The sequence below is a fragment of the Ambystoma mexicanum genome, chromosome 2q (assembly GCF_040938575.1).
Source record: "Ambystoma mexicanum isolate Mex_15411 chromosome 2q, UKY_AmexF1_1, whole genome shotgun sequence".
NCBI classification, from domain to species: domain Eukaryota; kingdom Metazoa; phylum Chordata; class Amphibia; order Caudata; family Ambystomatidae; genus Ambystoma; species Ambystoma mexicanum.
Genome location: NC_090924.1, coordinates 1,010,075,779 through 1,010,103,309, shown reverse-complemented (window position 1 = coordinate 1,010,103,309; position 27,531 = coordinate 1,010,075,779). Strand labels below are relative to the sequence as shown.

The following is a 27,531-nucleotide window of genomic DNA, read 5'->3' as shown; positions in this document are numbered from 1 at the left end:
GCCACTTTGAATGATTACCGCCGGACTTGTGATGAGGCCCTAAGTCCTTTATAAAGTCTTTCATCCTTGTGTCTCACCGAAATAAGGAGCTTATGATTTGATAAAAGGTCATCCTTGGCTTTGCCTTTCACTTGGTTTCTTAGGGCCTTCTCTCCAGACCTTTAGAGGTTCCATGAGGTTTTTTCTAGACCTGTCTCTTGGATTCCTGGAGGTCTCTCATATTCTCTCTCTTGAACCTCTGGGTTTTTCTTATTCCTTGGGTGGTCTCTATTAAAATCTTTCTCTGGATTCATTAGATGTCTTCTTTGTAGACCTTTTGTGGAGTCGCTAAGGTCTTTTCGTAGACCTTACTTTTGATAGTCTGTGGGTCTGTTGTGTCAGACCTTGGGATTCTCTGGGGGCTTTCATATGTCTGTGTGTTATATATTTTAGGGTAACCTGTGTATGTGTTGGCTAAAGTCAGTGAAACCTTGGATGTTGGCAAGGCTCTGAGTGTACAGGGAGTTCTGATAGGAGCCAGCTGGACGTTGAGTTTGAAAGAAGGGAGTGTCCATGGGGATTTGTACAAAGAGCTTGAACGTACATAAATAAACAGCGGAAAACCCTCACCTGTGTCATGTGTACTTCATGACATATCACTGATGATGAACAAAATCGAATGATAAGCCCCTTTAGGGATCGCTGATTGCCGAACCGTGCAATTGGCTGTCCGAGCAGGATGCTGGGAGCTGGATAGACTTGGGACCACGACTATCTAAAGCATTGGAAATGGCAGATGGGCAGACCTCGCCCCTAAAAGTGAACCACCTTCATCAGCGCTCATCTCACTGAGAGCAGCACATTGAGTACAGCAAATTGGTGGCAGCGTTAAGTGGTGAGAGCTGGTGCCTGCAGGTTAACTGTGGGCAATCCCTTTGCCCATTCAAATTGCAAAAGTATATTTATCACTCCTTAATGTTTTGTTAAAATGGGGCATAGATGCCATTTGTAAAAGGTATGGGAATCCAGGTAATTTATCATCTTTATTGTGAAAATTATTCCAAACCAGGACAATCTTAATTGACTCCAGATGGATAGTTACATTCTGATATCTGAGGGAAGCACTGGATAATTAGCTTCTTTCAGGCCTTGAAGACCAGTTGCCAAGTTTATCACTAACTAATGGATTTTCTACTCTGCCTATATGTATGAATATTGAGTTTTGTGCTCCATGAGTGAATAAGCACATTTCATGACCAATGCCTCCCACCTTTATTCCCCCTATATTTGGGTTGGTTCTTATTCTAAGAGCAAAGGGCTTGATTGTAAGAGTGAATATTATGGGTGAGAAAGGACAGCCCTTCTGTGATCCTTATGCCATCTAATCCCATTCATTAAACTATCATTTATTCCAGTTTTCAAAGAAAGCCTATTGTAGTGCATTAATATCACATTGAAAACATAGGGCCCAAAGCCAAATTTCAAAATAGTCACCTCCAAGAATCTCCAGTCTACCTTATCAGTGGCTTCTCAGTGTCTAGAGCCAGACACAGTGTGGGATCCAGAGCCTTTTTGGCTTTCTCAAACTAGAAGTTGAACGATCCGTTAATTATCATATAATCCCCTATCAGGTGCAAATCCATATTAAACATGGTTCATTTGACACTGGTTTTCCCAGGAGAAGGGTGTGAGAGGGGAATCTGCTTTATTGGGGATCACATCTAGGGAGGACCTTCAAAATGCAGTAAGGGTACACTTGGAGCTCCAGGTGACATCAGATACCAACCCAGGCATTCATTGGGATGCGCTGAAAGCAGTAGTGATGCATAGCCTAGCTTCTACGCTCTCTTCTCAAAAGAGGATCCGGAAACATACTGAGGAAGAGTTATTGGTAGAGCTGATGCGGAAATGTGGTGCTTACAAAAGGAATGCAGATAGAATCACCTATAGACTCCTGGTTGGACTCTTTCAAATGGGGATCCTGAAGACCCACCATGGACAGGCTACACCGTTTCACATCCCTGAACATCTGGGCTTTCTTATTTGGAGTACTGAGTCCTCTTATGTTCAATGTACCAAATGTATCAGCCATCCTTGTGTCTAATTATGCTATCCTTGCATATTGTTCGGCTTCCACTGTCTCTCCCCATACCGAAAGTATAAAGTACTGCCGTCAGTCCCCCAAGACCAATTTCTCTCTTAAGTTCCTGCCCCCATGATTTAAACTAAGTGCCTGAATTCTTAAGAACCTGAGAACATTGCCGCCGTATTTGTTGTGAAGAGGGAATTCTTGTGAAGGTATGAATTTCAAGAACACATATATTGATGAAATGACAGACAGAACCTGAGAAAAAAGAGGGGTTACGTCTGACTGTGCTAACGGTGCTTTATCCATAAACATAATCCTCTGACTTTCCCATTTCCCATGGAAATTCAGAGGATAGGAATACCCTCGTTCTGATGGAATGGTGTGCCGCCAACGACCTCTGCCTTAATGCCAGTAAGACTGAGACTTTGGATAGTCTTACAGTTCCAAGCTCTTAAATCATTGAATCACACCAATCTTAACATATCTAAACACGCTTCTTATGCCCACAGAGTGCCTCCATTTATTTTAACATGCTGAACTGTTAAAACACCTGCACTTAACTGGGAAAGAAAATAATAGAAGGAGCTAAGAGACAATAGCATTTAAGAAGTGTATCACAAGACCAAGTCGAGCAAATAGGTCTTCCAATGATTCAGCCAGGCACATCATGCAGTAAGTGTACATTTTAAAGACAGTCAGAGATGAGGGAAGGAGAGGAGGAGGCCGAGGGTAGCCTGAAAATGAGTTGGGCATCATCCGCATAGCACTGAAAGTAGGGGCAGAGAGCGGCGATGTGGTGGGCGAGAAGTGCCAGATACTGGTTGAACAGCCAGGGAGAGAGGTTAGATCCCTGGGGGACACCACAGGTAGAGAAGAAGATGTCAGAGAGGAAAGACCCCAGTTGGACCTGGGAGGGTCGATTTGAGAAGAAAGATGTCAGCCACGTCAGAGCCTGACCAGTGATACCGAGGTTATCACGGAGACGGTTGAGCAGGATGGTATGGTTGACAGTATCAAAGGCAGAAGAGAGATCAAGCAAAATGAGAACACATGGAATGTTAGAGTCAAGGTTCGAGAGCAGGTCCTCATGGATGTTCAGGAGAGCAGTTTCCGTGCTTCTGGCATATTATCTTTGCTGTCATGGACAGAAAGAAAATAGTTGTTATCATATGTTCCTTGATATTACAAGGCATAGGCCTGCAGAATATAAGGATATTTTAGATGTAGCCTCATACAAATGTATCTTCCTGCCTGGGAGGTGATGCATGTAAAATAAATTGCATAGGAGGCAGGTGATTAATTGATACAAATACATTTGCTGTTATGCAGATGATAAATGACATTGTGTTATGTTTCATGTCTGCAATATTTATGCTGTTTGCAGGACTATGGAATGACATAAATTGTGGATTCGCATATCCGTCCATTTGTGAAAGACACAACAGCTCTATTAATTCAACATTTGCACCTACCAGCCTCATGCCATTAGGGGGATGTCCATCAAACTGGCTTTCACACAAGAAAAGGGTAAGCATACGACAAAGTTATCCACTTATATTATTGTCCAACCTGCTGATGTCACACTGCCACATGACAAAAACAGTGTTTAAACCACTAATTTTTTGTTTAGTTTTGTTCTGATTTGGAAATTAAATGTTAAATCTCATACAATACAACAGCTTTGCGAAAGAAGGAAAACAGTTGGCTCCCTATTTGATTAACAACGTTTCAGATGCCTAACATTTAATCAATAGTGCCACAATTTCAATAAGCTGCCTTTCTTAGCTGTGCCTTGCAACAGTGATTGTCAACAAGCAACATCTTGCCCTTATAATTTTCTACATTCTTTCAAGCCACTTTTTGAGATCTTTACGAAAATATATATCCTAAATCAGTCTTCAAGACCTGTGATAGCTGTTAGTGTATCATGTCTTCCTCTGAACAGCATCACAATTGTTCCTGGAATCTGGGAAAGGACAACAACATGGACAAATGTGGGTCCTGCCAGTTCATTCATCCCAAGGCCATCAATCAGCAGCTGGAAACACTTCTTTTTGGCAGAGAGCAAGAAGAGTACTCCTTCTCCTACACTCAAGAAAGCATCACTGCAAGTCCCTGCACTGGTCGCATTCAGATTAGTTTCACACTCATATTTCAGGGTCATCCACATGCCCATACCCTACTTCATCCATCACCTGCCCTTCCTAATATTATTGTATGACCTGTGGTGTATAAAATGTGTCAGGAATCAACACAAATCATTCTTCTTTAATTAGAGAACACACTCCCCCATGTGCGGTGGAGGGAAATATCTAATGCCATCCTATTTTGCAAAACCATGATTTCTTTTGGTTCTTCTGCTAGGGCTTGCAGGCTGTTTTACCACATTGCCTATTCAATCCAGTTGCCCTAAGGGTTGCTTGTTGTGGTAAGTCACTAGGGGGATATGGATATGTATTATTTTTTTACCCAAAGTATCTACTGGTCCAATGCATCTTATGTCTGCTGCAGGGATTTCTACATGCCATGGAGTTCCATCGTGCATATGATATGATATGATATGGCATTTATAAGGAAGGAACATTCAGAATCATATAGCCATTGTTCAGAGAACACATAGGTGCTGACTTATTAAGGATTGCACAATTTCCATAAATGTGCCGCAAGTGATCCTATTAACAGTAAAATTAGCTGAGTTGGCACTCCCACAGCCAAAGTTATGTGCAATCGCAGAACTAGAAGGGTAGAAGAGGCAATTACCATCTTTGTCCATGGTATGAATGCAGTTCTGATACATGCAGAAAAAGGTTCAATTTGTTGTTATCAGTGGCTCGGCCACACAGAGAGGAGTTAAGTATGGGACCAACAAAAAAGCTGTGTTGGAATATCATGTCATGGGAACCAAACGTATTCCAGGAGGAGTTGGGCAGGAGCGAGAGAGAGAGAGAGGTCACTGTAGCCTATATGAGCAGGCAAGAAACCCCTGCAGTGGGTTAGCCACCCTCACCCATTCACACAGGAGATTTACTAATGTCATGTAATGCATTGAGAGTCTATTGTTAAAACTGCAGGAGTGGGTGGAGCCTACAATGATTTCCTATGGGAATTCAGGATGAACATACATGCACTTCACACTTAAGGGGTTAAAGTATGAATGATTACCGTGCGCTCTTACCTATCTATTGTCTGTCTCTCGGCACCTGGATGCCCACGGGCTTTGGCGCAATATAAGTACAATAACATAACATAACATAAAGCTTTGACAAGCCCTTTCCTTATGAAGAACATGCACCATATATGGTAAGACAATATACAGTACTTTAAATAGATGCCCCACACTTAATCCCATATTGATTAAATACTGTCTTCCGTGGAGCAATGGGATAGAATAAAGGATTTAGAATTCCTGGGTGTGGCGGGGAGTGACCATAAACCTTTATGTGTCAAAATGTTCAAACAGAGGGGGGTATAATAATAATATCAATGTAGGTTAACTGCATGCCATCCCATCGTGCAATCAGGGGACTGTCAATAAATGAATTAAGTGGACCAATCTTGACCTGACATTAGTTAAACCCTTGATATATAAGGAAATAGTCCCATTAATAAAGAACCTGATTCAGACACATATGAGTGATATAGACCTCATAGGTTCCTTTGATAAAGTTTTGGAGACTATCTGCACCTTTGTGTCAAAGCCAATTAAAAGTAAAAAAAGTAGGGCAACCGTATTTTGCCCCTGGTATAATGTAGAAAGGCAAAGACTGCCATCCTTAATTGTCTAAAAAGCAGACAATTTAAGGACAAATTACAACTCAGAGTACTCAGGGCTGAATATGAAGCCATATTAGTAAAGAACAAAAATATCTTTGCTCAGATAAAATGGGGTGCCCTGTTGGATGCAGGATCCAAGGGGGTCACTAGAACATTCTGGAGGTTGGTTAATGGCTTGGACGAGGACTGGGACAAGGGAGCGGTTACCGAAATAAGCCGGTCCACATGCAAAAATCTTTTTGGGGCGTTATACACAGAACAAAAAGATATGGAGAATGGTTCCGCTGCATAGTTTTAGGGAAGGAGGTGGTTGTTACAAGTAGGCCCCTCTATTTAGAAATGAAAGAAGTATGTGAGGCAATAATTAAACAGAAGTGGGACAAGGCTCCTGGCCCTGACCTCATTCCCACAGACTTCTTCAAGGATGAACCGATGATATGGGGCCCCATGTTAAGGCTCTGTTTTTGCGCATGCCTGCGATTGAATTGGGTCACCCCATCATGGCATATGGCCAGCATAACCCCTAAATATAAGAAGGGAGTCGGAGTGACCCATTCAACTTTAGGCCTATATCATTGCTAGATGGAGTGGGAAAAATCTTCACCAAATCAATTTGTGTTCACTTACAGGAATGGGCAACTCAAAATGACATAATTGATCACCTCCAGGCAGGAATCCAACCGAGAGTCAGTACATGACATCAGGCATTAAGACCCCACCTTGTCACTCAGAAGTATGCAGTATTAAAGAGGATGAAGGTGTATTCCGCCATTGTGGGCTTGAGGACTGCATTCGATTCTGTGTCAAGGGCAGACCTTTGGAAAATGTTGGCCAAAAGAGGAGTTCCACCCGGGTTACTTAAAATTATTACACAGCTTTACACGGAAGATAAGGCAGCTGCAAGATGGTGTCTTCAGGGTGAATTAACAAAGCTGTTTGATGTCCAAAGAGAGGTCAGACATGGTTGTATGTTGGCCGTCATACTTATTCTAATATACTTGGATAAGGTGGTGTCCCATGTAAGAAGGCAATGTTTAGACCCCCCGACCCCAAAATTGGGAGTAGAGCAATGTCCTCTGCTTCTTTTGACGATGATGCAGTTGTTTTGTCCATCTCCCCTAAAGGATTTAAGACCACATTGGAAGCATTCCAGGAGAAATGCACTGAGTTGTCTTTGGAAATGAATATATCCAAGAGCAAGATCCTGATTTTCCGCCCGAAGTTTTGCAAATACGCTAGCATGTTGGTTCAGGTCAAAATATTGTACTAGAACAAGTACAGGAATACGATTATTTGGGCATACGTTTTAATGACCAAGGGAACTGGCCCCCACAAGTGAAGGAAGCTACCGTTCAAATCGAGAAATATGGGGGATAACAAGATTTTTCTATAGGCAGGGGCAAGGAGTGGTTTCACCAGCGATTAAAATGTTATCTTTCCAGGCCAAGGCAGCGTCAAGCTATGGAGCTGAATTATGGGGACATGCTGATTTTCACACATTGGGCTCAGCAGAACGAACAGTTTTAAAGAAATTGCTGGGCCTACCCAAATCAGCTCCAGCTTTCCAAATATATTTAGAAATAGGACTTAGCCCAATACAACAAGAGGTTTATTTTAGACCTGCTCTTTTTCTGGCTTAGGATCTGGTCTGTCCCTGAGTGTGATACCTATCAAAAAGCAATAACTCACATATTAGACTCAGAGGGTGGTATATCCCTCCCGTGGACATGACAATTAAAACAGTCATTGGATTTTTTGGAGTTCATAAACTTATGGCACAGCCAACTTTGCCTAACAGAGGGACATAGAGCCACCACTAAGTACAAAGAAAGACAATTTATGTAAACAGAATTAGTTGCCAATTGTAGTAATTCTACATGGGGAATCTTATATCTGGAAAGGAAGATGGGGTAGAGTCTCGAAACATACCTTGATATGGTAAGGCCACCTAGCACACGTAAACTGTATGTCATGTTCGAAATCTCCAACTTACCTCTGGCGAATGTTACTAAGAGATTGTCTACAAATGGTAATGGTGCCTGTCCCTTTTTCCTATTAGCAGAGAAACCTTGACACATTTTCTGTTTTTTTGCAAAGCTTATAGTGCCCTTACATATTTTTTGTCCCAGTGTTAATTGCAAGTGGTATAACAACAGTAGAAGCACTGACTCCTCAAAACATGTGATGTGATTAAAGTGGTGTATTGTGTATCTACATTTCTCATTTATGCTTGGTGGATCAGAGCAAAAAACATTGCACTAATGGCTTTATTTTTATCCGTGTATGTATGAACCTTTTAGCAATAATGTGTTTACTGGATATACGTATTTTTAATTAGAATCTTACATGTTGCTATATTTTATGATGTGGTGATCTGTTTTACTTCTGTATTTTGTATATTTTTTAAGCTAGGATGACATACATAAAATAAAAGCCTATTGCACTTGAACTAGAAGCCCCACACTTAACACACTTGCATATATGTTTTAAACTAGCTTCTCAATAATGACCGCTCAATGAATGCTCTGGCACTCTCTTTTAAGTACATTCCGTTTTATTAAGAGAAATAAGTAATGAAAAACACTGCCACTATCATTCTAACTACACATAACACATTCAGAATGAAAAACACAAAAATACTGTTATCATTTGATTATGTTTACCCAAGATGAGTAAACCATCTAAAAACATAAAAGTTTCTTAAAATAAATTGTATGCTCATCAGTTCTCACTAAACAGCCTCATGAAATGAACTGCCTTCTCAATACGTCATCAATTATCACTAATCAGCTTCATAAAATTAACTGCTTCCTCACCATTTCTCCACTTTCTCAATGTTATAATAAAAAATTGGTAAAACTGATTCTCATACTCACTACAGGATGCATGAAGCCTGGGCCTGCGCAATCTGGGAATTGCACAATCCAAGAAAAATAAAAGAAATATCAAATCCAATGGGAAAAACCACCTATCAAAATCCTCATGGCATCCTAGCAAAAAGTAGAGAAAATGTGAATAAGACTTAAAAAGATGTAGTGTCAATTGGAATTGACCATAGTACAAGCAGCAATCTTCAATTTCAATGCTTCAAAATCCAAGCAGAAAAAGGAGCAGATCAGCCCCTCCTCTCTCCAGAGCCATATAGGGAGACAATGTCCAGCCTGTTTCTGGTCCTCTAGCTGTGCCCTCCAGCCTGAAGGCATTTGTCCAGGATCACTTGCAAAGCACTGACATCCCCTCCCTGAAATTTCCCTTTTATAGCTCTTAGCACATTTGCTTACCTGAATCCTTGCGATTCTGTAAAACAATGTTTTTCTTTCTATATCCGCTGGAGATTTCTTTCCTCGCAGGCTCCAAATGATTATTTATCTCCCCGCGTTGCAGGATTATTTATCTCCAAGCCCATCAGTTAACAATATACCTCATATCAGCGAAGGTACCCCAATTGTGTCACTGTGTCAAGTTTCACATCTTGACAGCATGCCCAAAAGCCTAATTGTCTCACTTTGTTGAGTTTCAATGCTACCTAATACCTGTATCACCTATATATGCCATGCACCAGTATCCCCTTAGGTATCTGTATCTCATATATACCACTATCCATCCTGTCGCTATATATATATATATATATATGTATGTCGCTATGTTCGTCCCCACTGTCCTGCTCACTGATATCCACCATACCACATCACTATGCTTACTCTCTGCTATACACCATCATTCAACTAGAACACAGCTATACCATGATGATTCGGCCTAGCTGCTTTCATACGAACACAACCTCACAAACTCCTCATCACCCTAATAAAGCACAGCTAGTTTAGCACATTCCGGCTAGCTTAGGCGTTCCTCGGGCCTAACACAGCCAGAACCCAGTCCAGGTGTCCACCTACCAGACTGAACACATCCAACTGTTTTCATCAGCACCACACCTATCGCTAGAAAGCAGCTATCAACCAACATCCACACCAGCTGCACACATATCCGGTGCACCCACGCACCATACCACACTCTCCCTCTCTACTGACTTGAACTACGGTTCCCGAGGGCGTTCAACCTACCAGCGCTTTGAGATCATACCAATGATACATAAGGCGCTATATAAATGCCAAGTAATGGCCCAGCCTGGAAACCACATCAGTCTTCCATTAGTTATTGTTTACTAGAACATTGGGTACTAGTTACATAATAAAAATAACTATTGGTGCGCATCCCAGACCATTGGATTACAGCTCAGAAGCTATTCCACTCGCAATGTACCTTGGTGTTCCAAAACAACTGATTAGCCTGACTCGAAGCCCAGACTCACACAGTAGATGGTAACATCTTTTCATAATTGTTGATATGTGATCAATGCATGAGTATATATTACTGCTGTTTACTACTTACATGCTATCATGCAAAATGAGTATACAGCTTGAGAATTTGCCGGATCTCCTGTTCAACTAGAATACACAACAATATCACACAAAAGGTATTTTTTTTTAAGATCATTGCTATTTATTTTATTTATCCTCACATACATTTTTGTTTTAGCACGTATTGTTGTTTTTTTAATTGTTTTTGTATGATTGACTAGGATATTATGCAATTGCTTTTCACAGTGTTATAAAATATCTGGTGATGGAGAAATCGAAGTCCGTTCATGGAGTGCTGCAAGACAACAATGCATTAATCAGGGAGGAAACCTGGCAACCATAAACAGTGACGATGTTCAAGGTGAGCTTATTTTATCATAACCAAAGTAATTGTTTGACAATTGAGAGTAAACATATATGAATTGAAAAATAGCACACCGTTATCATTCCAGAAGAACGAGCATCATAATTACAAGCTAAAACCTTAAAATGACTTCAATGTGCCAAGACTGGTCGATTGAAGTCATTTAATTTCTTTCAATCCCACTGCCATGCGTTGCTCATAACCTCACACATGGCATCACTGATGACATCACAAATGGCATAATAAGTGAGATTGCTGCAGCGATATCATGTGGCTACTGCACACAGGCTTATCTTTACAACTCTACCTGATGCACAATAGCGCTTCCAACAGTGCCTGCAGGTCACAGTCTTCTTCAGGGATCTGGCCTTTTGAAATGCCTTCACTGCAGTTACTGTGACCTCAGCACCCACAAAGAATGTCCTTCAACATTACCCTGAGCACAGTGCTTATGTTTCAAGTGTGCAGTGCTTCAGCTTCAAGCACCTACAAAGTGCAGGGCAAATGCAGCACCTCTTCCCTACAACACATTGCTTGCAGCCAGGCTATATGTCTACTATGTGTGGATATTTCTTTCAGCAATGCCCCAAAACTAGAGTGCTTGTAGGGCACGGTCTGCTGGCATTGTGCACAAAGCATGGAATGGCCTTTGCTTGAAAACAGTATTGTTACCTACAGAAAGGAATACTGTTTATACTTATGCATGCAGGTACATACAGAGGTGATGAGGCATTTCAGAGTAGACCTGTTACGACCCATTGACGTATGGAGGTGATCAAGCATGGTGTAGTTGTTAACAATATTGAAAGCTTATAAGAGGCTGAAGACAATGTTGTCTAGAAGAGAAGCACATTCTTTTAAGGAAGGGAGCTCTTCTCAGATCAGGAGGAATTATGATTGGATCTCTTAGAAAACTGGTACAAGGTGGGTCAATAGTTGAAGCTTATGCACTGATTACACGTTCAAGTCCTTGCAAAGAGGGGGCCTTTAATTTATCAGTATATGTATCTCAGCATTGTTTCTAGAATAGAGGTAATGAAGGCATGTTTAATTTAACCAGCAAATTCCCCACGTTTTGGGGTGAAAGGGGATTCTATAGCTCACCACGTCTAAGTAACAAAAAAAAACACAAGTTGATGATGAAGTATTGAAACACTGCAGTGATGTTGTGATATGCGTAGATCTGCATAGATCAAGCTGGATAATGATGGCAAGGCAGTAATGTAATTAATGTATTGTAATGTAATGCACAGCAATGTAACCTAAGCTGAACAATCCTCTTTATGCTTTCTGCGGCCTAATACCGTTGGGTCTGGTGCGCGTTATAAATAAATAAACAAACAAACAAACAGTAGTCCATCAAACAAATGTTCACAGAATTTTTGGCAGAGATCCACAGTGAAGATAATTTGTATGGGCAACACAAACTCACAGAAGATGCAGAATACTTTGCTTTTTCATTGATCCAGCCAAGGACCCAAAATGTCTTAGATCCACAGGGCATGCTTGTAAGATGGGACAGGTGGTGAGGTTGGCATGGGTTTTGGACTTCAGCAATGACATTTTGGATATTCTGCCAGAGTGTTTTATTGCACATACAGTGTTCTTGATCTATCTAGATGTTAGTAAATTGGGAACAATAGTTCCATCTCATGTTTGCACAGTAATCCAAAAAAAGGTGATTATTGATGATTACATATTTGCATCATACATAAAATAAACAGGTAACATTAAAAATGTATCAGATAACAAGGTCAGCTTAGAAGCTAAGGTCAGGTTAGAAATTAGAATAATGATAGGACATGTAAAAATCATGGATCTGCGTGAAATGACCGAATGCAAAAGTCTGACTACCAAACGCCCGACCTTTTTTTTTCTTCATTTTTCCAGAAATATATATGTGGGGGGGACCCTCCACAGCCCCCCACCTTACCCCTATAGATTTTTTATTAACTTTACCCCCCCACATATATATCTGCAGAAAAATGGGGGTCAGACTTTTGGGGGTCTGACTTTTTGCCCTCCATAATTTTGTCCTATTCCAAAATAATGCTTTGTATGCTTGAGATTTCTGTTTGACAAGCTCTTAAATTGCAGTGAAAGTAAGGTTTTAATTAAAACATGTATATACATTTTTGTATCTTTTTAGACTTCCTTCTATACCATTTAAATGACATGCAGGTTGGCGTCTGGATTGGGTTCAATGACATCAATTTCGAAACAAAGTTTCTATGGACAGATGGAAGCGGAGTCTATTACACGAATTGGGCAAAGGGTGCCCCAAATGGAAGACTTTATTTTACAAATCAGGAGATTGGAGTAAGATTGACAATTTCTTCTTAATTTGGTATTATCGTACAATTTTCGTTATTTTTTAAAAGTTACATATTTATAACTTGAGCTGTGGAGCAGAGATGTAATATGTTTTGTCTAGGGTGGTAGATCAAACGTCAACATTTGTTATTGACTTATATACATTGTCAGTGAAGAGCATACACAGTTATTAATCAAAAACATATGTGGTAGTGCTTCGTGTGAGGCAGTGGCAGTCTTCCCAAAAGGGGCATTTGTGGGTATCTGTGTGTGTGTGTTTGTGTGTGCCTGTTCAAAATGTTCAGCATACTTCCCAACATGCCACAAAACTGAAATGTGGCATGTGGGTAGGTTCCATGGTGAAGACAATGTATAAAGTATAAAATATAAGCGGTCTGAAATGCATACCCCTGCCATATGTGGATATGTGTGTGTGTCTGTTCGAAATATTCAGCATCCTTCCCAACATGCTGCAAACCTGACATTTGGCATGTGGGTAGGTTCCTTTGTGTAGACAATGCAAAATGTTAAAAATATACATTTTTCTAATGTTGTTTTTTTTAAGCAGCCTGCAATGCTTACCCCTGCCATAAGGCTCTTCATGCCGTAATTCTGTCGTAGTTCTGCGTAAACTTCAGCAGATCATTGTTCCTAAACTTTCCACACTATCAGCATTCTAGCTAACATTAGAGGCACCCGCTTTTGGAATCATGCAGGTGACACAAAACTGTGCTTTTGTAGTAATGCAGGTGACAGGAAGCGGTGCATGTCTATTAGTGTCTGCAATTACGTTGTCTGTCACATCGTGCTAAATCTCTCATGATACTTACAGGAACTTCATTTCCTACAGAAGTTGATGAATGTATGCCATCTCAATAGTAAGAAGCTTACATGCTTCTGCCCTACACTTACGTTGAGGTCGCTGCTGCCATGGCTGTAGATTGGGACACCAATGATGTTGCTGCACAATCCCAATGCTTCCAATCAAAGTAGCTGGAATCAATTACATTGTTATTCGGGTAACCCAAACAACCATGCAACATCATCATCTAAATTTGTTCATTCAATGAACTTCAAACTAGGACTGAAGTGGGAATTACTGTGTGAAGCATGGTTACCTGTTAGTAAAATATATAAAAAAGAAAAACATAATTACCTTCAGTCATGCGACGATGACGTAATCAACACTGAAAGCAGGAATGAAGGTTACAAAGTTGGTCTTATTTTCATAATGTAATATAGCCTTTAGCAACCTGGTGTGCTTAGTCGTGGGTGCTAAAGGTGCCATGGGGAGAAGAGGAGAGCAATGAAGGCACGGGGTGAGGCACATGCAGCTCTGGGAGAGCTTGGAATGCAGCCCTATACTAGAGAATACAGCCTGTGTTCTGAACTCCCTGATTGGCTAATGCCATCTCGCAGAGTTCTAATGAGGCGATTTGCCCAGATGTGGTGGGCTGACCCTGTAGATAAAGGCCTGCTGCCCAAGTTAAGGATCCATCGCTGCAAGTGTCCCTTAATGCGGGTGGCAGTGCTGTTACAGAGTCTTCCTGCCATCAAGGGTCATATTGACATTAGCACACGTGTAGTTTTTGTTTTAATTTTTTTAATTGAAAAAAAGAAACCTACCTTTCAGCGTGGTCCCGACCGGGTCAGGCACTGAGTTTTCCATGCTGATGACTTTAACGTCATCAACACGGAAAATTGACTGAGGGAACAGCAGCACTGTAGGCGCCGGGCCGCGGATGAAAGGTAAGATTCTTTCTTTGTTTTTTTAAGACACCATTAGCACCCATGGAGGAAACTACATGGGTGCTATGGTGAGGGGGAAAGGGGAGCAGGGAATGGAAGGAGGCGATGGCTGCTCAGGCAGCTCCGAACACAGGCTTGTACCATACAGTACATGCAGCCTTATACTAGAGAATACAGCCTGTGTTCTGAGTTCCCTGATTGGCTAATGCCACAGCCACCGCCCAGAGTTCTAATGAGGCGATATGCCCAGATGTGGTGGGCTGACCCTGTAGATAAAGGCCTGCTGCCCAAGTTAAGGACCCATCGCTGCAAGTGTCGCTTAATGAGGGTGGCAGTGCTGTTACTTACAGGGTCTTCCTACCACCAAGTGTGATATTGTCATTAGCACCCGTGTAGTTTTTATTTGAATTTTTTTTATTTAAAAAAAGAAACCTAGCTTTTAGCACGGTCCTACCGGGTCAGGCAGTGCGTTTTCCATGCTGATGACTTTGACGTCATCAGCAGGGAAAATTGACTGGGGGAACAGCAGCACTGTAGATTCTATCTTTATTTTTTTAAGACATCATTAGCACCGATGTAGGAAACTACACGGATGCTATGGTGAGGGGTATAGGGGAGCAGAGAATGGAAGGAGGCGATGGCTGCTCAGGCAGCTCAGAACGCGGGCTTGTACCATACAGTACAGCCCACGTACCGAGCCTCCAGATTGGCTGATGCCCCCCTTCAGGGAGCTAATATCAGATATCAAATAAAAAAATGAAACAGTTAACCCTGTCTTCTGATAGGTATTTTGTAATCAAGGTTATTGGACACAAGTCTCCTGCATAAGAACCCTTTAGCAATGTTTTGAAAAATCCATTGAGGAATAATATTGTTACGGACACTGGGACTAAATCCCCATTTTTGTGGATATATTCTTGGGCTATTATGGCTGTAATCGAATTGAATCAAATGAGATGCTTTCCTTTATTTTGCTAGGCGACATCTCCATTCCATCCTGTTGAGCCTGTCATTATTTCCTGGAACCATTCTTCATTGACATGCATTAATGACAGGCGAGCAGTCATGCTTCGAATTGTATGTTGTATCTTTTTAGTCTTGCTGATGTTTGCAACAAAAAAACCCACTCTATTCAGGAAAGATTACATTTATGACCTTTTCTGTCCTGCTTAGTGATTTGTGTCATGTCTGGAGTTTAGGTATTTTGTGTATGGAAAGTAATTATTGTAAAATTCAGGTAGCTGAATATTTGAAATTCTGAAGCCTTCACAGGTTTAATAAAGATTACCCCTGCTATCTGCGCAGGGAGTATTAATTCTATTAAAGACTAGGAGGCGAGCATTATGCTTCAACGTCTTTATTTACTACCCTTCAGGACTTTCAACAAAACTATCTCAATCAATACCAAGAATGTTCATATGTCCATATAACTTTCACTTTCAAAACTACAAATCCCAAAGTCTCTGTAGTCCTTCTCCTTCCAGCTCAGCTATGACCACATCCTGTCCCTGAGCTCCTCCTCTCTTTTACGTGCTCTGAATGTCCTGTAACCAAACTTTCTCGTCCTGCCAACCGAGTAAGGACTTCTTGAACTCCAACAATTAACTTCACAACGGCTGAACACACGCCTTCCTTTCTAGATCACCCTTCAATTGTTCTTCTGCTCTTCCCCTAGAGAAAACATAAACATAACATCAGGGTGGAATCTAGTTTGTCATCATATCCATACATTGTTACAATACAATATGATTATCAAACAGTCGTGGGTGGGAACTAATGCTCGCCTCCTAGTCTTTAATAGAATTAATACTCCCTGCGCATATAGCAGGGGTAATCTTTATTCTATGACAAGACTGGAGGCGAGCATTATGCTTGTTCAAAGCTGTCCTAACACTGTACTCGCTAAACTTTCAGGTGGTTTCAAATAAAATTCCCTGAAGGTCCGATCATTTGCCCAGTCAGCAGCTGCCAAAATATCTTGCAATGGAACTCCCGTCCTGTATGCTTTGGAAGCCATGGCCCCTCTCACTGAATGCGCCCCATACTGTCGCAAATCAATACCTGCTGCTAGCATTACTTCCTTAACCCATCTCGCTATGGTAGCGGTCTTCACCGCCTGAAAAGGCTTCCTGCACGCTATTAGCAACTGATTTGTACTTGTTGCTCTCACTTCCGCCGTCCTGTCTTCGTATTCTTTTATGCAACTAGCTGCACACCATTTGTTATTATTTGGAAAATAGGGATAGTGCACTGTGGTTGTGCCTGATTTAGTCCTTTGTGCTACCACAACGGTCACTCCTTCCGGTCCAAATGTCCTTCTATTAATCTCTAATGCCCTAACATCCGATACCCTCTTACAGGATATGAGACATAACAGCATCGCTAGTTTGCCTGATAGCTGCCTGAGAGACAAATATCTATTGCTCGGCCAGCTTTCCAATAGCTTCAGTACACTCGCCACGTCCCATAAAACTGTATATTTGGGAGCCGGTGGCGCTTTAAACTTAGCTCCTCTAATAAGCCTGCATACTGCTGGGTGTTCGCCTGCTGGCACTCCTTCAATCGGAATGTGACCTGCGGAGATCGCTGATCTGTACACTCCAATAGTGCGAAAAGGGCGAAAAGCTTTTCCACCTTGCAGCAGTTGTGCTAGGAAGTTTAGTATGGCTACTACAGGTGCAGAAATGGGATGAAAACCTCTCCCTCTACACCAATTCGTCCACTTGGCCCAAGCCGTGTCGTAGCTCCTCCTAGTCGATGGAGCCCAGGATTCGGCAATAAGTTCCGCCGCCTGCATCGAAATGCCTGGCAGTTCCCATCGTCTCCAGCTATCTTGCACGCGATGAGCGGGAGTGTCCCTCTCACTCTCAGAGGATGACACTGCCCAGCTGGGTCCGTGAGCAAACGCTCTCCTTCCGGAAGGACCCTCGGCAGATCTATCAGGTGCTCTATCATCGTCGGGAACCACACCTGCGCTTTCCACAACGGTGCTACTAGTACCACCTCCGCTCTCTCCCTCCGACACTTCGCCATCACTCTGCTCAGCATCATAAACGGAGGGAATGCATAATGCGTGCCGCCTGCTCATTCTTGTAGGAACGCGTCCGTACCTCTTGCGTCTGGATCTAACCTCCAGATGAAATAACTGGGTATCTGGGCGTTGAGGCGCGACGCAAACAGATCTGTGCATAATGGGCCCCATCTCTGATCCAACATCTGAAACACTGCTGGATCCAGCCTCCAATCGCTGGAGTCCGTGAGGTATTGAGAGTTCCAATCTGCTACTACATTCAGCTCTCCGGGCAAATACTCCGCTGTCACTGATGTCCCTGTCCTTAGACAGTAATGCCAGAAGTCCTTCGCTAACTCGGCTAGCATCCTGGACTTCGTCCCTCCTAAGTGGTTTATGTAACGAACTGCTGAAATGTTGTCCATCTTCAGCAGGACGCAAGACTTCACTTTGTCCCTTGTGAACGTCTTTATCGCGAAAGAGCCTGCTAGGAGCTCTAGGCAGTTTATGTGCAGGATGAGCTCCTCTGCACTCCACTTGCCTCCGGTCTGCAACTTTCCGCACCAGGCTCCCCATCCTAGACGACTGGCGTCCGACTCTATCACGAGGTCTGGCCGGTCTCCAAATATGGCACGCCCATTCCAGGCATATATATTCTGCGCCCACCATTCCAGCTCCGTTATAGATTCCTGATCTAGCGGTACCGATTGATGATACCTCAACCCTTGTTGTAGGTGTCTTATCTTTAACCTCTGTAAGGCTCGACAGTGTAAGGGACCTGGAAAAATGGCTTGAATGGAGGCTGCTAGGAGGCCCACTATTCTCGCCAGAACTCTTAGAGAAATCACTTTCTTCTCTAGACATGCTCTGATCTCTCTCTTGATGTCTCGTATCTTCGTTGCCGGTAGCTCCAGGGTGGCTTTCATTGTATCCAGGATGAAGCCGAGGAAATCTAACCTCTGCGCCGGCTTTGTATCCGACTTCTCCATGTTTACCAGAAACCCCAGCGATTGCAACAGGTCTAGTACACACTTTGTCTGATATTCCAGCGCCTGACGATCCTCTGTGAGAAGCAACAGGTCGTCCAAGTATATAATCAGCCGAATTCCTTTCTCTCGTATGGCCGCAGCGACTGGTTTCATCAGTTTCGTGAATGCCCACAGCGCTGACGCAAGCCCGAATGGCATTGTCCTGAATTGCCAGAACTGCTCCTTCCAGCGAAAAGCCAGAAAACTCCTGAACTGTTCCTGCACTGGAATCGTGAGGTAGGCGTCCTTCAAGTCTAACCTGGTCAGCCAGTCTCTCTCCCTCAGGGAGTCCCTGAGCTGATGGATCCCTTCCATCTTGAAATAATGGTAGACTATCCATCCGTTCAATTCCTTCAAATTTATCACCGGGCGTACTTTCTCCTTCCTGTGAACGAGAAACATATTGCTGATAAAGCTCGGGTCCCCGGGGCACCTTTCTATGGCCCTTTTCTTCTCTAAATGCTCTAGTTCGGTATTGAGAGCCTCTTGCTCCACTTTCGCTAGGTGCGGGCGCCGGGGTGAAGTGGTCTGTACTGGGTCCTGAATAAACTCTAGCTGCAGACCTCTGACGGTTTGCAAAATTCAGGCATCGCTGGAAAGTGCACGCAAGTTTCCCCAGAACATACATGTCCTCCCTCCTACTGGAGGATAGGCTCTCGCTCTTACCTGGTGTAAACCCTTGGCCTCGTCCGAATCCTCTTCCTCGTCGCCCTCTGGTGTTACAACCTCTGGCCGGGAAGAACGTGTCTTGCTGCCTATTCTCCCAATACTGAGCTCTGTGATTCGTGGGTCTTCTACCTGCTTGTTGACGACCGGTCGAGCGACCCCTGTGGCGACCGGTCCTGGCAAAAACTCTCTGTGGGAAGATCTTACGTATGGATGCTTGCGCTTTTTCCAGTGAGGCGTAAGTGCCTACGAAACGTCCCATTTCTTTTCCGATTGTCTCCCCAAACAAAAGACCTTGGGCTGCCTCACTGGGCTCGTAGGATGCTAGATCACTAAGCTTCGAGTCTATCTTCAGAAGCAGCCCTCTTCTTCTCTCAGAGGCTATGGCGCAGTTCGCGTTACCTAGGAGGCAAATTGCTCTTTGCGCCCAACCTGCTAGGGCCTCCGGGTCCACCTCTTCACCTGTGTCCCTTGCCCTCTCTGCTAAATCCATGATCTTAGCGAGAGGACCGGCTAAGTCCAGGACTTTCTCCTGGCAGCTCTTCCAGGACCTGTCTATCCCTTTACGGGTGTCCTTATTGGTCTTTGAGACAAAGGTGAGCATCTTGGGGTCCAATTCGGGGGCTTCCGCCACCTTCCCCGGCAAGTCTGGTCGAGGGCATTCTGCCCGGAGACGCTGTCTCACTTCCTTATCCAAGGCTTTCCTCAGCCTTGCTGTCATATATTGAGCCACTCTAGGAGAAGGCTGCCAGTCGGAAGATCTCGGATTTCTAATGGCATCCGGGTCGAACATATCGTCCTGCTCCTCCTCGAGGTGCTTCTCTTTGCGGGCCTTTTTCCCCCGCTAGGCTTTGCCCAATCTTCCTCGACTGGATCCTCCGGCTCTTGAGGGGTTAGGTCTCCCTCCTCTGGCTCTTCTTCCGAGCCTAGGTCACCATCTCCTTCATTTTCTTCCCCAGGAGAGGGGGTCATGAGGTCCGACACGGCCTGACGCTGCAAATATGCTCTCTTAAGCTTCACGAAGGCGTCGGCGACCTCCGGGGCCTTATCCTCCGCCCCATCCATAGGGCCCTGGTGGTCTGCAGAGGTTTTTTTCTTGCGGGCCTGAATACTCCCCGCAGACCCTGCTCCTGAGGGTTCAATGGGCAAGCTGCGAGTCCTCGTGGTGCTTTCCTTAGGCTGATGAAGCATTGCTTCCAGTGTCTCCAGCCTCTCCTGTAAGGGCTTCACCCCTTGAACCACTGCATCTACTAGGGAATTCCCCAGCACCTCCTTGAAACTAGCAGCTAAGTCTAGGGACTGCTCCTCCTCACTCCATTCGAATTCCGACATGACAAGGGGTGCTCTGTGCCTTAATACCTGTGAGAAGGTGTCTTCGCTGCCCACTTCCTAGTAGATGCTTATCAGAGTTCAGAACTCTCTTGTATTAATATTGTCTTTTATTCATTATTTATTTTCTTCTTTTTTTTTTTTTTTTACTTGTGGCTGCACCGGACTACTTGGATATTTCTTATGCCTGCGGTGGCTTAGGTTCACTGGCTGTCTCTCGTGAGGCTTCCGCCCCGTGTGCGAGTGCTGGTAGCTGGCACAATTCACACGGGAGCAGATGCTGCCCGCTTCCTCTCTCAGCTCTCTCCTGAAGCTGCTTACATAAATAGAAGCCCAAACGCTTCGGCGCGCGGCTGGAATCGGGCTCTTGCCGCCGTTCCAACGCGTGATAGCACTGTGAAGCCGGTGTCTCGGTCCGCGTCGCAGAATAAATGCGACACGACCCGCCACTCGGCAAGCTCCGCCCACGCGAAGGAGGGGGGAGCGCTCTGCGTCCGCCTTTCTTATGGCTGCATGCGCTCGGTGCCTGGCTCTGCCTCCGCAAGGGAGGGGGCCAGCACCTGAGCGAACACGCTCTACCTTCCCGGGGAAGGCTAGAGCGGGTTCCGAGAGCTCTGCGGCCCGCCGCGCACCCCTGAAGTGCCAGGAATACGGCACAGGGCCAAGGCGGCCGCCGGAGCTCCTACTACTTTCCCTAAAATAGTACACAGTCTCTCGAGAAAAACTCAAACAAACACGCTCGTCCGCCGACGCGCTCTCTATGTCTCGTAACGAGCTAACTGAGTCTAAACTTGCGCTCCTTCATTAAAAATCGCTGAAACTATGTCAAGCAAGAGTCATCATGCTATATAAAGTCGAACTATATCTAGACATATGTTACTGCAATGAATATACACATTAACTGGGAGGCAAAGAGAATGTGACTTATCTGAATGAAGAGCAGTAAAAGAAGAGAGGAGGAGCTCAGGGACAGGATGTGGTCATAGCTGAGCTGGAAGGAGAAGGACTACAGAGACTTTGGGATTTGTAGTTTTGAAAATGAAAGTTATATGGACATATGAACATTCTTGGTATTGATTGAGATAGTTTTGTTGAAACTGCTGAAGGGTAGTAAATAAAGAAGTTGAAGCATAATGCTCGCCTCCAGTCTTGTCATAGAATCACAAATGACAACACCTGAATGATACTGATGGCATAGAATCTTGCAAGGCTCAATTGCACCGTACTGCAGTGGATCACTTTTGACCTACTCTGCATGTACATAGATGTGGTCAAAATTATTTGGCCAAACTAATTGAGTTATCTGTCTGTCAGAGTTAAGAACCACCCAAACATTTAAGAAGTTGTTAAGCTAAGCTGTTAAATTTGGGCTACGGTCTCTGTGCAGGATTTTAAAGGGAACATATGCTTGCCAAACTTAATCCTTCCAGCTGTTTTGCAGAGCCATAGATAAGTGTACTACTGGTATTTCAGAAGTACGGAGCAGCCCTGAACACATTTCATATCAATGTGTTTGTAGACATCATACTCATTTGAGCAGTCACAGAGGGATACATGGCTAAATCATGCATGCCTAGCATTTGACAGACACTTCTCCAGCCTGGCTTTGTAGGGGTATATCCACATCAGGCGCTCTCCTTGCTGTACAGTTACCAACCTCAATTGTACATTTGTAAGCACACTCAGAAAGATTAAAGTATGTATCATGCATGCTTTGCTGTGTGCCCAGACTGGTCTTGATGTAAATACCTCCGCCCAAGATCGCTCATGTTTGTAATATTACCAGAGAGGCACAGCTCCACCTCACTGATGAAGCCCAACAAGGCTGAAACACGTGTATGGGGTTGCTGTTGGTACTCTTGTTCAGAGGAGAATTGCCATAGCATTTCGGTGCTGGACTGCTCATGTGGGCGGGACAAAGACTGATATGTGAATGGATATTTCCCATCTGTGAAAGGTGAAGTGAGCAAAAAGCAGATGGCTGCAAACTCTCAAAGTGGGAAAAAATCACAGAACAGTTTATCATGCCGTGTTCTTTCGAGAGAGGGGCGCCTGCTACCTTTTTTGTATTGTAATATTACCAATCTCAAAGGTTCTCATGCACGGAGCATGATAACGCAGAATGGCTGTACCATGCATTCTCGGCATGCATGTGACTGACTGCCACAGTCCTGCAAGCCTTTTTGATAGATAAATGCTATTTAGCCATGGCCTCTGCCCTTTCTAATTGTACAAACCTCAATGGTACTCATTTAAACTAGTTTTGAACAACACATGGCTGTGTTACACCTGCTTGACTTAAGATTGGCTCCAACCCACCCCAGCATGCTTTCTTAGAGGTAAATGCCTACCCTGAACCATTGCTACAAGCCTCATTTATCCATCTTCAGTGTAAGCAGGACTACAAGCTAAATAATGTACAACTCACATGTGCACGGCTGTTTCAGCTACGTAGTTGTTTCAGAGGATGACCATGAACCCTCAGTACTGTAATTTTTTTTAACACTTTATTTAAGATTTTGTAGTGTTACATACATTATAGATGTTATCATTATCCAGGAAAACAGGTATCCTACAGACAGAATATACTTATTACTAACAATAGTTTGCAACATTAAGAGCAAAGGGGTATCTACCTCTAGGGGTAATCGTAGAATAAATTGGCAAACCATTTGGAACAACTTATACAATATACCCACATCATCATCCGTGTCCCCTCGCTGGAAGCATAAAACCCATATCTAACATCTAGAAAGCGTTTCCTTATACAAGGATGCAGCAAATGTTTCAATTATAAAGGTACTGTACAGTATGTAATTCCGCTGTGTGGCCACAACTACACAGCGCAGACTATAGCATCAGCATGTCTTTTAAAATGCTCCTGCGTCTCATAAATGTGAACTGAGTGCAGGCCAATAATCTACTGTAAGGGATGTAGGAGCAACCAGCTCTCTATATGTATTTTCCTGCTTATTAAACCACACCAGATCTCTTAGCCAGCCTTCCATAGGGGGGCTACGCAGCGACCACCACAACATTGCAACATGTTTCTTGGCAACCATCAAGGCTGTGCCCAAATATCTACAATGTTGTTTCGGTACCTTTCGGGTTACTCCCAGCAAAAACATTTCAGGGCTAGTTGGCTTATCCCAACTGGTAACATCACTAAGGGTACTCCGAATTAGTGTACAATAGGTCATAACACCAGTGCAGTTCATGTGTAAAAAAATCTGCATCTAACATCTTGCAATGCGGACATGCCCCAGTGAAGTTGGATCATATTTTTTTATTTTTATCTGAGTAATTTATGCCTGATGTTGAAATTTAAACTGTAACAGTTATTGTTTATAATTTGTGGAAAACAAGTCTAGTTTGTAAGCAGGCATAACTCCAATCTTCATCTGTTATGTTTTGGCCCAGTGTATTCTCCAATCTGATTCTTGCTTTCATTGGTTTCCCTTTTCCCCAGCTCGGAACTGTAGTGTAGAGTTTTTATGTGAAATGTTATCGCTCCTCTGGATTAGTGGGGATTGGCACCACCTCATTTGGTAGAGCGAGCTGTGGAAGCATATCCAGCAGAGCCTTCAGCTCCCCCTTAACCCTATGGTAATACATTTGCTGCTTCAGAGTTGTACCTTCCATATCCCTGTAGTCAGACAAAAAGATAAATCTCCCTGCTTGAGACCAATCACCAAGCTTATGTGTCCCAATTGCAGCCAGCTCCCTACCGAGTCCAGTGTCCATATTGCTATCAAGCCCCTCAATTCTATAAAAAGCAATGTCCGTTGTTATAGGCCTTGGATGATCAAATCTCTTATGCATCAGGTGCAATGCAGACAGTGTTTACTGTGTTTACCTTATGTCGCTGAATGCGTTGTTTACCATTTAACAAAGGAGTAAGTCTACATGGGGCAACCACAGCTCTCAGCAGCACAACCTGCACTCCATATGGTGCTGTACAATAACAATAATTTATATGACTTTTCTGGGCCACCTGGTAATACGTTTCAAAATCTGGCACAGCCAGTCCTCCCTCCTCAAAGAGCGAGTGATATCCCCCATGCAACTCTTGTTTGCTTATGCACCCAAATGTACCCACCTCCCATTGTACATAATCTCTCAAAATATACTTTGGGTGGTCTACATGGAACATTAAGGAATATATATAAAAACAATTGGGAAGAATCACCAACTTTATAATGGATATACAAGCAATAAGAGAGAGTGGTGGAGTGCTTCAGCGATCCAGTCGAGCATCAGCAGATTCAAGCGCAGCCAAGTAATTGTCATCATATAACTGATGTATCAGTTGAAAAACATATTCCCAAGTACTTGACGCCATCGGGGCCCCACCAAAATCCCCAGCTGGTGTGGGCATGACTCATCAACGGTGTAAGCGGAAGCAGGTCTCATTTTGTCCAATTAATTTGTAACTCAAAATATTCACTGGATTCTATTACTGTGCGCACAGTAGGATCAATGTCATAACCTGGGTCTGAGATGGAAACAAGAAGGTCATCCATGTACAGTGAGACCAGGATCCATTGCATGTAGGAGCTAAGTCCCCTGTGGATGTGGCCTGTGCAAAGCACACAGGCCAAAGGTTCAATAGGTAATATGAAATGAACGGGCGATAGAGGGCCGCTCTATAATTCAAATGTAGGGGACTTTGTACCCTCATTAATGAGAAGGTTAGCCATGGATTTAATGTAAAAGTAACTTTATCAAGGAGATCAAATAAACTCCCAACCCCATATGTCGGAGAATAGTCAACAGAAAAGACCAACTTATGGAGTCAAATGCTTTCTCTGCTTCTAATAGCATCGCAGCAGCTCAATGTCTCTAATTTACCTGGGAGAGAACAGCAAACAGGCATTATAAGATTGTGTTGTGTGGACCTCCCCGGGATAAATCTGCCTTGATATGGTAGGACCAGTTTAACCATTATAGGGGAGAGTCCATTGACAAGTATTTTAGCTAAGACCGTATTGTCCAAGTTCAATAAGGAAAGGGACCTATATGTGAAGCAATGATGTTTAGCTTTCCACGGTATAGGGATTAACGTAATTATCACTTCTCTAGATGTACGAGGCAAAGTTTGTCTTTCTAGGGCTTCCTGATATACCCCGAACAGTATGATGGCCAGCGTTCCCACATGTTCCCTTTAATTTTCAACTGATGTACATCTGGGCCGGGAGCACATGGTAGTTCTTTAATAGCTCTTCCTATTTTACCAACTTTGACAGGGGAATTAAGTGGCTCACCGTGCTCATCTACAACTTAAGCTAGCTGTATAGTCAACAAGTATTGGAGCAGTTTGTCAACAGGATTTTCATCAGGTTTGGCATATAGCACAGCATAGTATCGGTCAAACACGTTCATTATGGATTCCTGGGGCCTCATTACGACCCCGGCGCTAAACCATGGTGCTATTAGCACCATGGTCCATGCCGGGGTCCGCCATGGTGAATGGTGGAATTACCGCACCATTCCAAGGTTGGCGGGCGGTAATTCCCTATTCACCATGGCCCCTTCCCCATTCCCATTTTTGGCCCATAGGGCTCAATGGGAATGGGGAAGGCGCTAATTACGGCACCGTAAATTACGGTGCCGTAATTAGCTCCTAGGTCCCCTTGCGGGTTGGTTTTTTAACGCCTGCTAAAAGCAGGCGTTAAAGTGCAACCCGCAAAGGGACCTCGTAATCAGGCGTTAAGGGTTTAACGGCGCCGACACCTTTTATGGCGCTGTTAACCCCTTAACGCTTGGGTTGTAATGAGGCCCCTGGTCTTTTTGCATTGTCCCATTGTCCTCTATCTCAGTAATAAAAGTTGAGGGATTTACTGACTTGATAGCCCAAGACAGCATTTTTCCCAGCCTGTCTCCTTCCCCATATCTTCTGGCAAATACTTAACGGTTTAACAAATTATTTTGGTGTGTGTGGTCTCCTTAAATTCACTTAACTTATTTCTGATCTCTGCCAATGTATCATGGGAATGATCGACTGTATGTTGCCTCTTAGTTTCTTTATTATTTGTGTTTATTTATGCATCCCCAGAAAATTACATTGTTTACTTCCATCTTGTTCCCACTCCTATTATCCAATTAAACATTAATTTACATGCACAGCGAGTGACCCCGCCACTACGAGAATCTGGAGACATTGTTAAAAGATATTTATATATTTTTTCCTGAGGGGACCCACCAGCTCATTCATTCATTCATTCATTCATTCATTCATTCATTCATTCATTCATTCATTCATTTTTTTTCTTGTATCCTCTTTTTCTCTTTCTTCGTGTAGATATTGGTTTATTTGGTATAGATTTGTAAATCCACATTCTTTCTCTTCTCCACCTCCAACATTTCCTTTGTCTCTGTCCATTTTCCAGCTGCTTGGAGTTCATTTCCTGGCCATCCTCTCCCTTAACTTCTGTTAGGACATTTTCCATCGGGTTCTCTTTTCTTCTCCATATCAAGTGTACAGCTCTTTCATCGGTCCATTATTACTTTTTTGGCTGCTTTGCAGCAAGTTCAGGGGCCACTTAGTTCATCCAAGGACCATGCTTTAGGATGCATTGCCTTCTGGAGTAAACGAATGTGTCATGATTAACACCAATGGAGTTAAATTGTCTCTTAAAAACCGAAACATACAAGACAAAACCAACAATGGCACAAAAGGAACAGTCTTCTTCAGCCGCTCTTCTTCTTTCTTCTTGGCGCATCCATGAATAAAATGTCATTCAATTCCTGTAGAAACCAAACGGAGGCATATGTCATGATATACTAACAAAGAGAAATGTACTTCCCTAAAATAGACCTTTCAAACTTTTCTGCATGGAGGGCACTGGCCTTGTCGCTTGTGTATTTCCTTA

At 43.3% G+C, this 27,531-nt stretch overlaps 1 protein-coding gene across 1 annotated transcript in view; it reads left to right on the top strand.

The window, feature by feature from the left end:
• LOC138569907 (macrophage mannose receptor 1-like) overlaps positions 1-27,531 on the top strand; it is a 1,155,048-nt gene that overhangs the window by 802,859 nt on the left and 324,658 nt on the right. Inside the window, exons 20-22 of the mRNA XM_069648336.1 lie at positions 3,453-3,595; positions 10,447-10,561; positions 12,714-12,883. Coding sequence (XP_069504437.1) covers positions 3,453-3,595; positions 10,447-10,561; positions 12,714-12,883 — 428 coding nt within the window. The remainder of the gene's footprint in view (positions 1-3,452; positions 3,596-10,446; positions 10,562-12,713; positions 12,884-27,531) is intronic.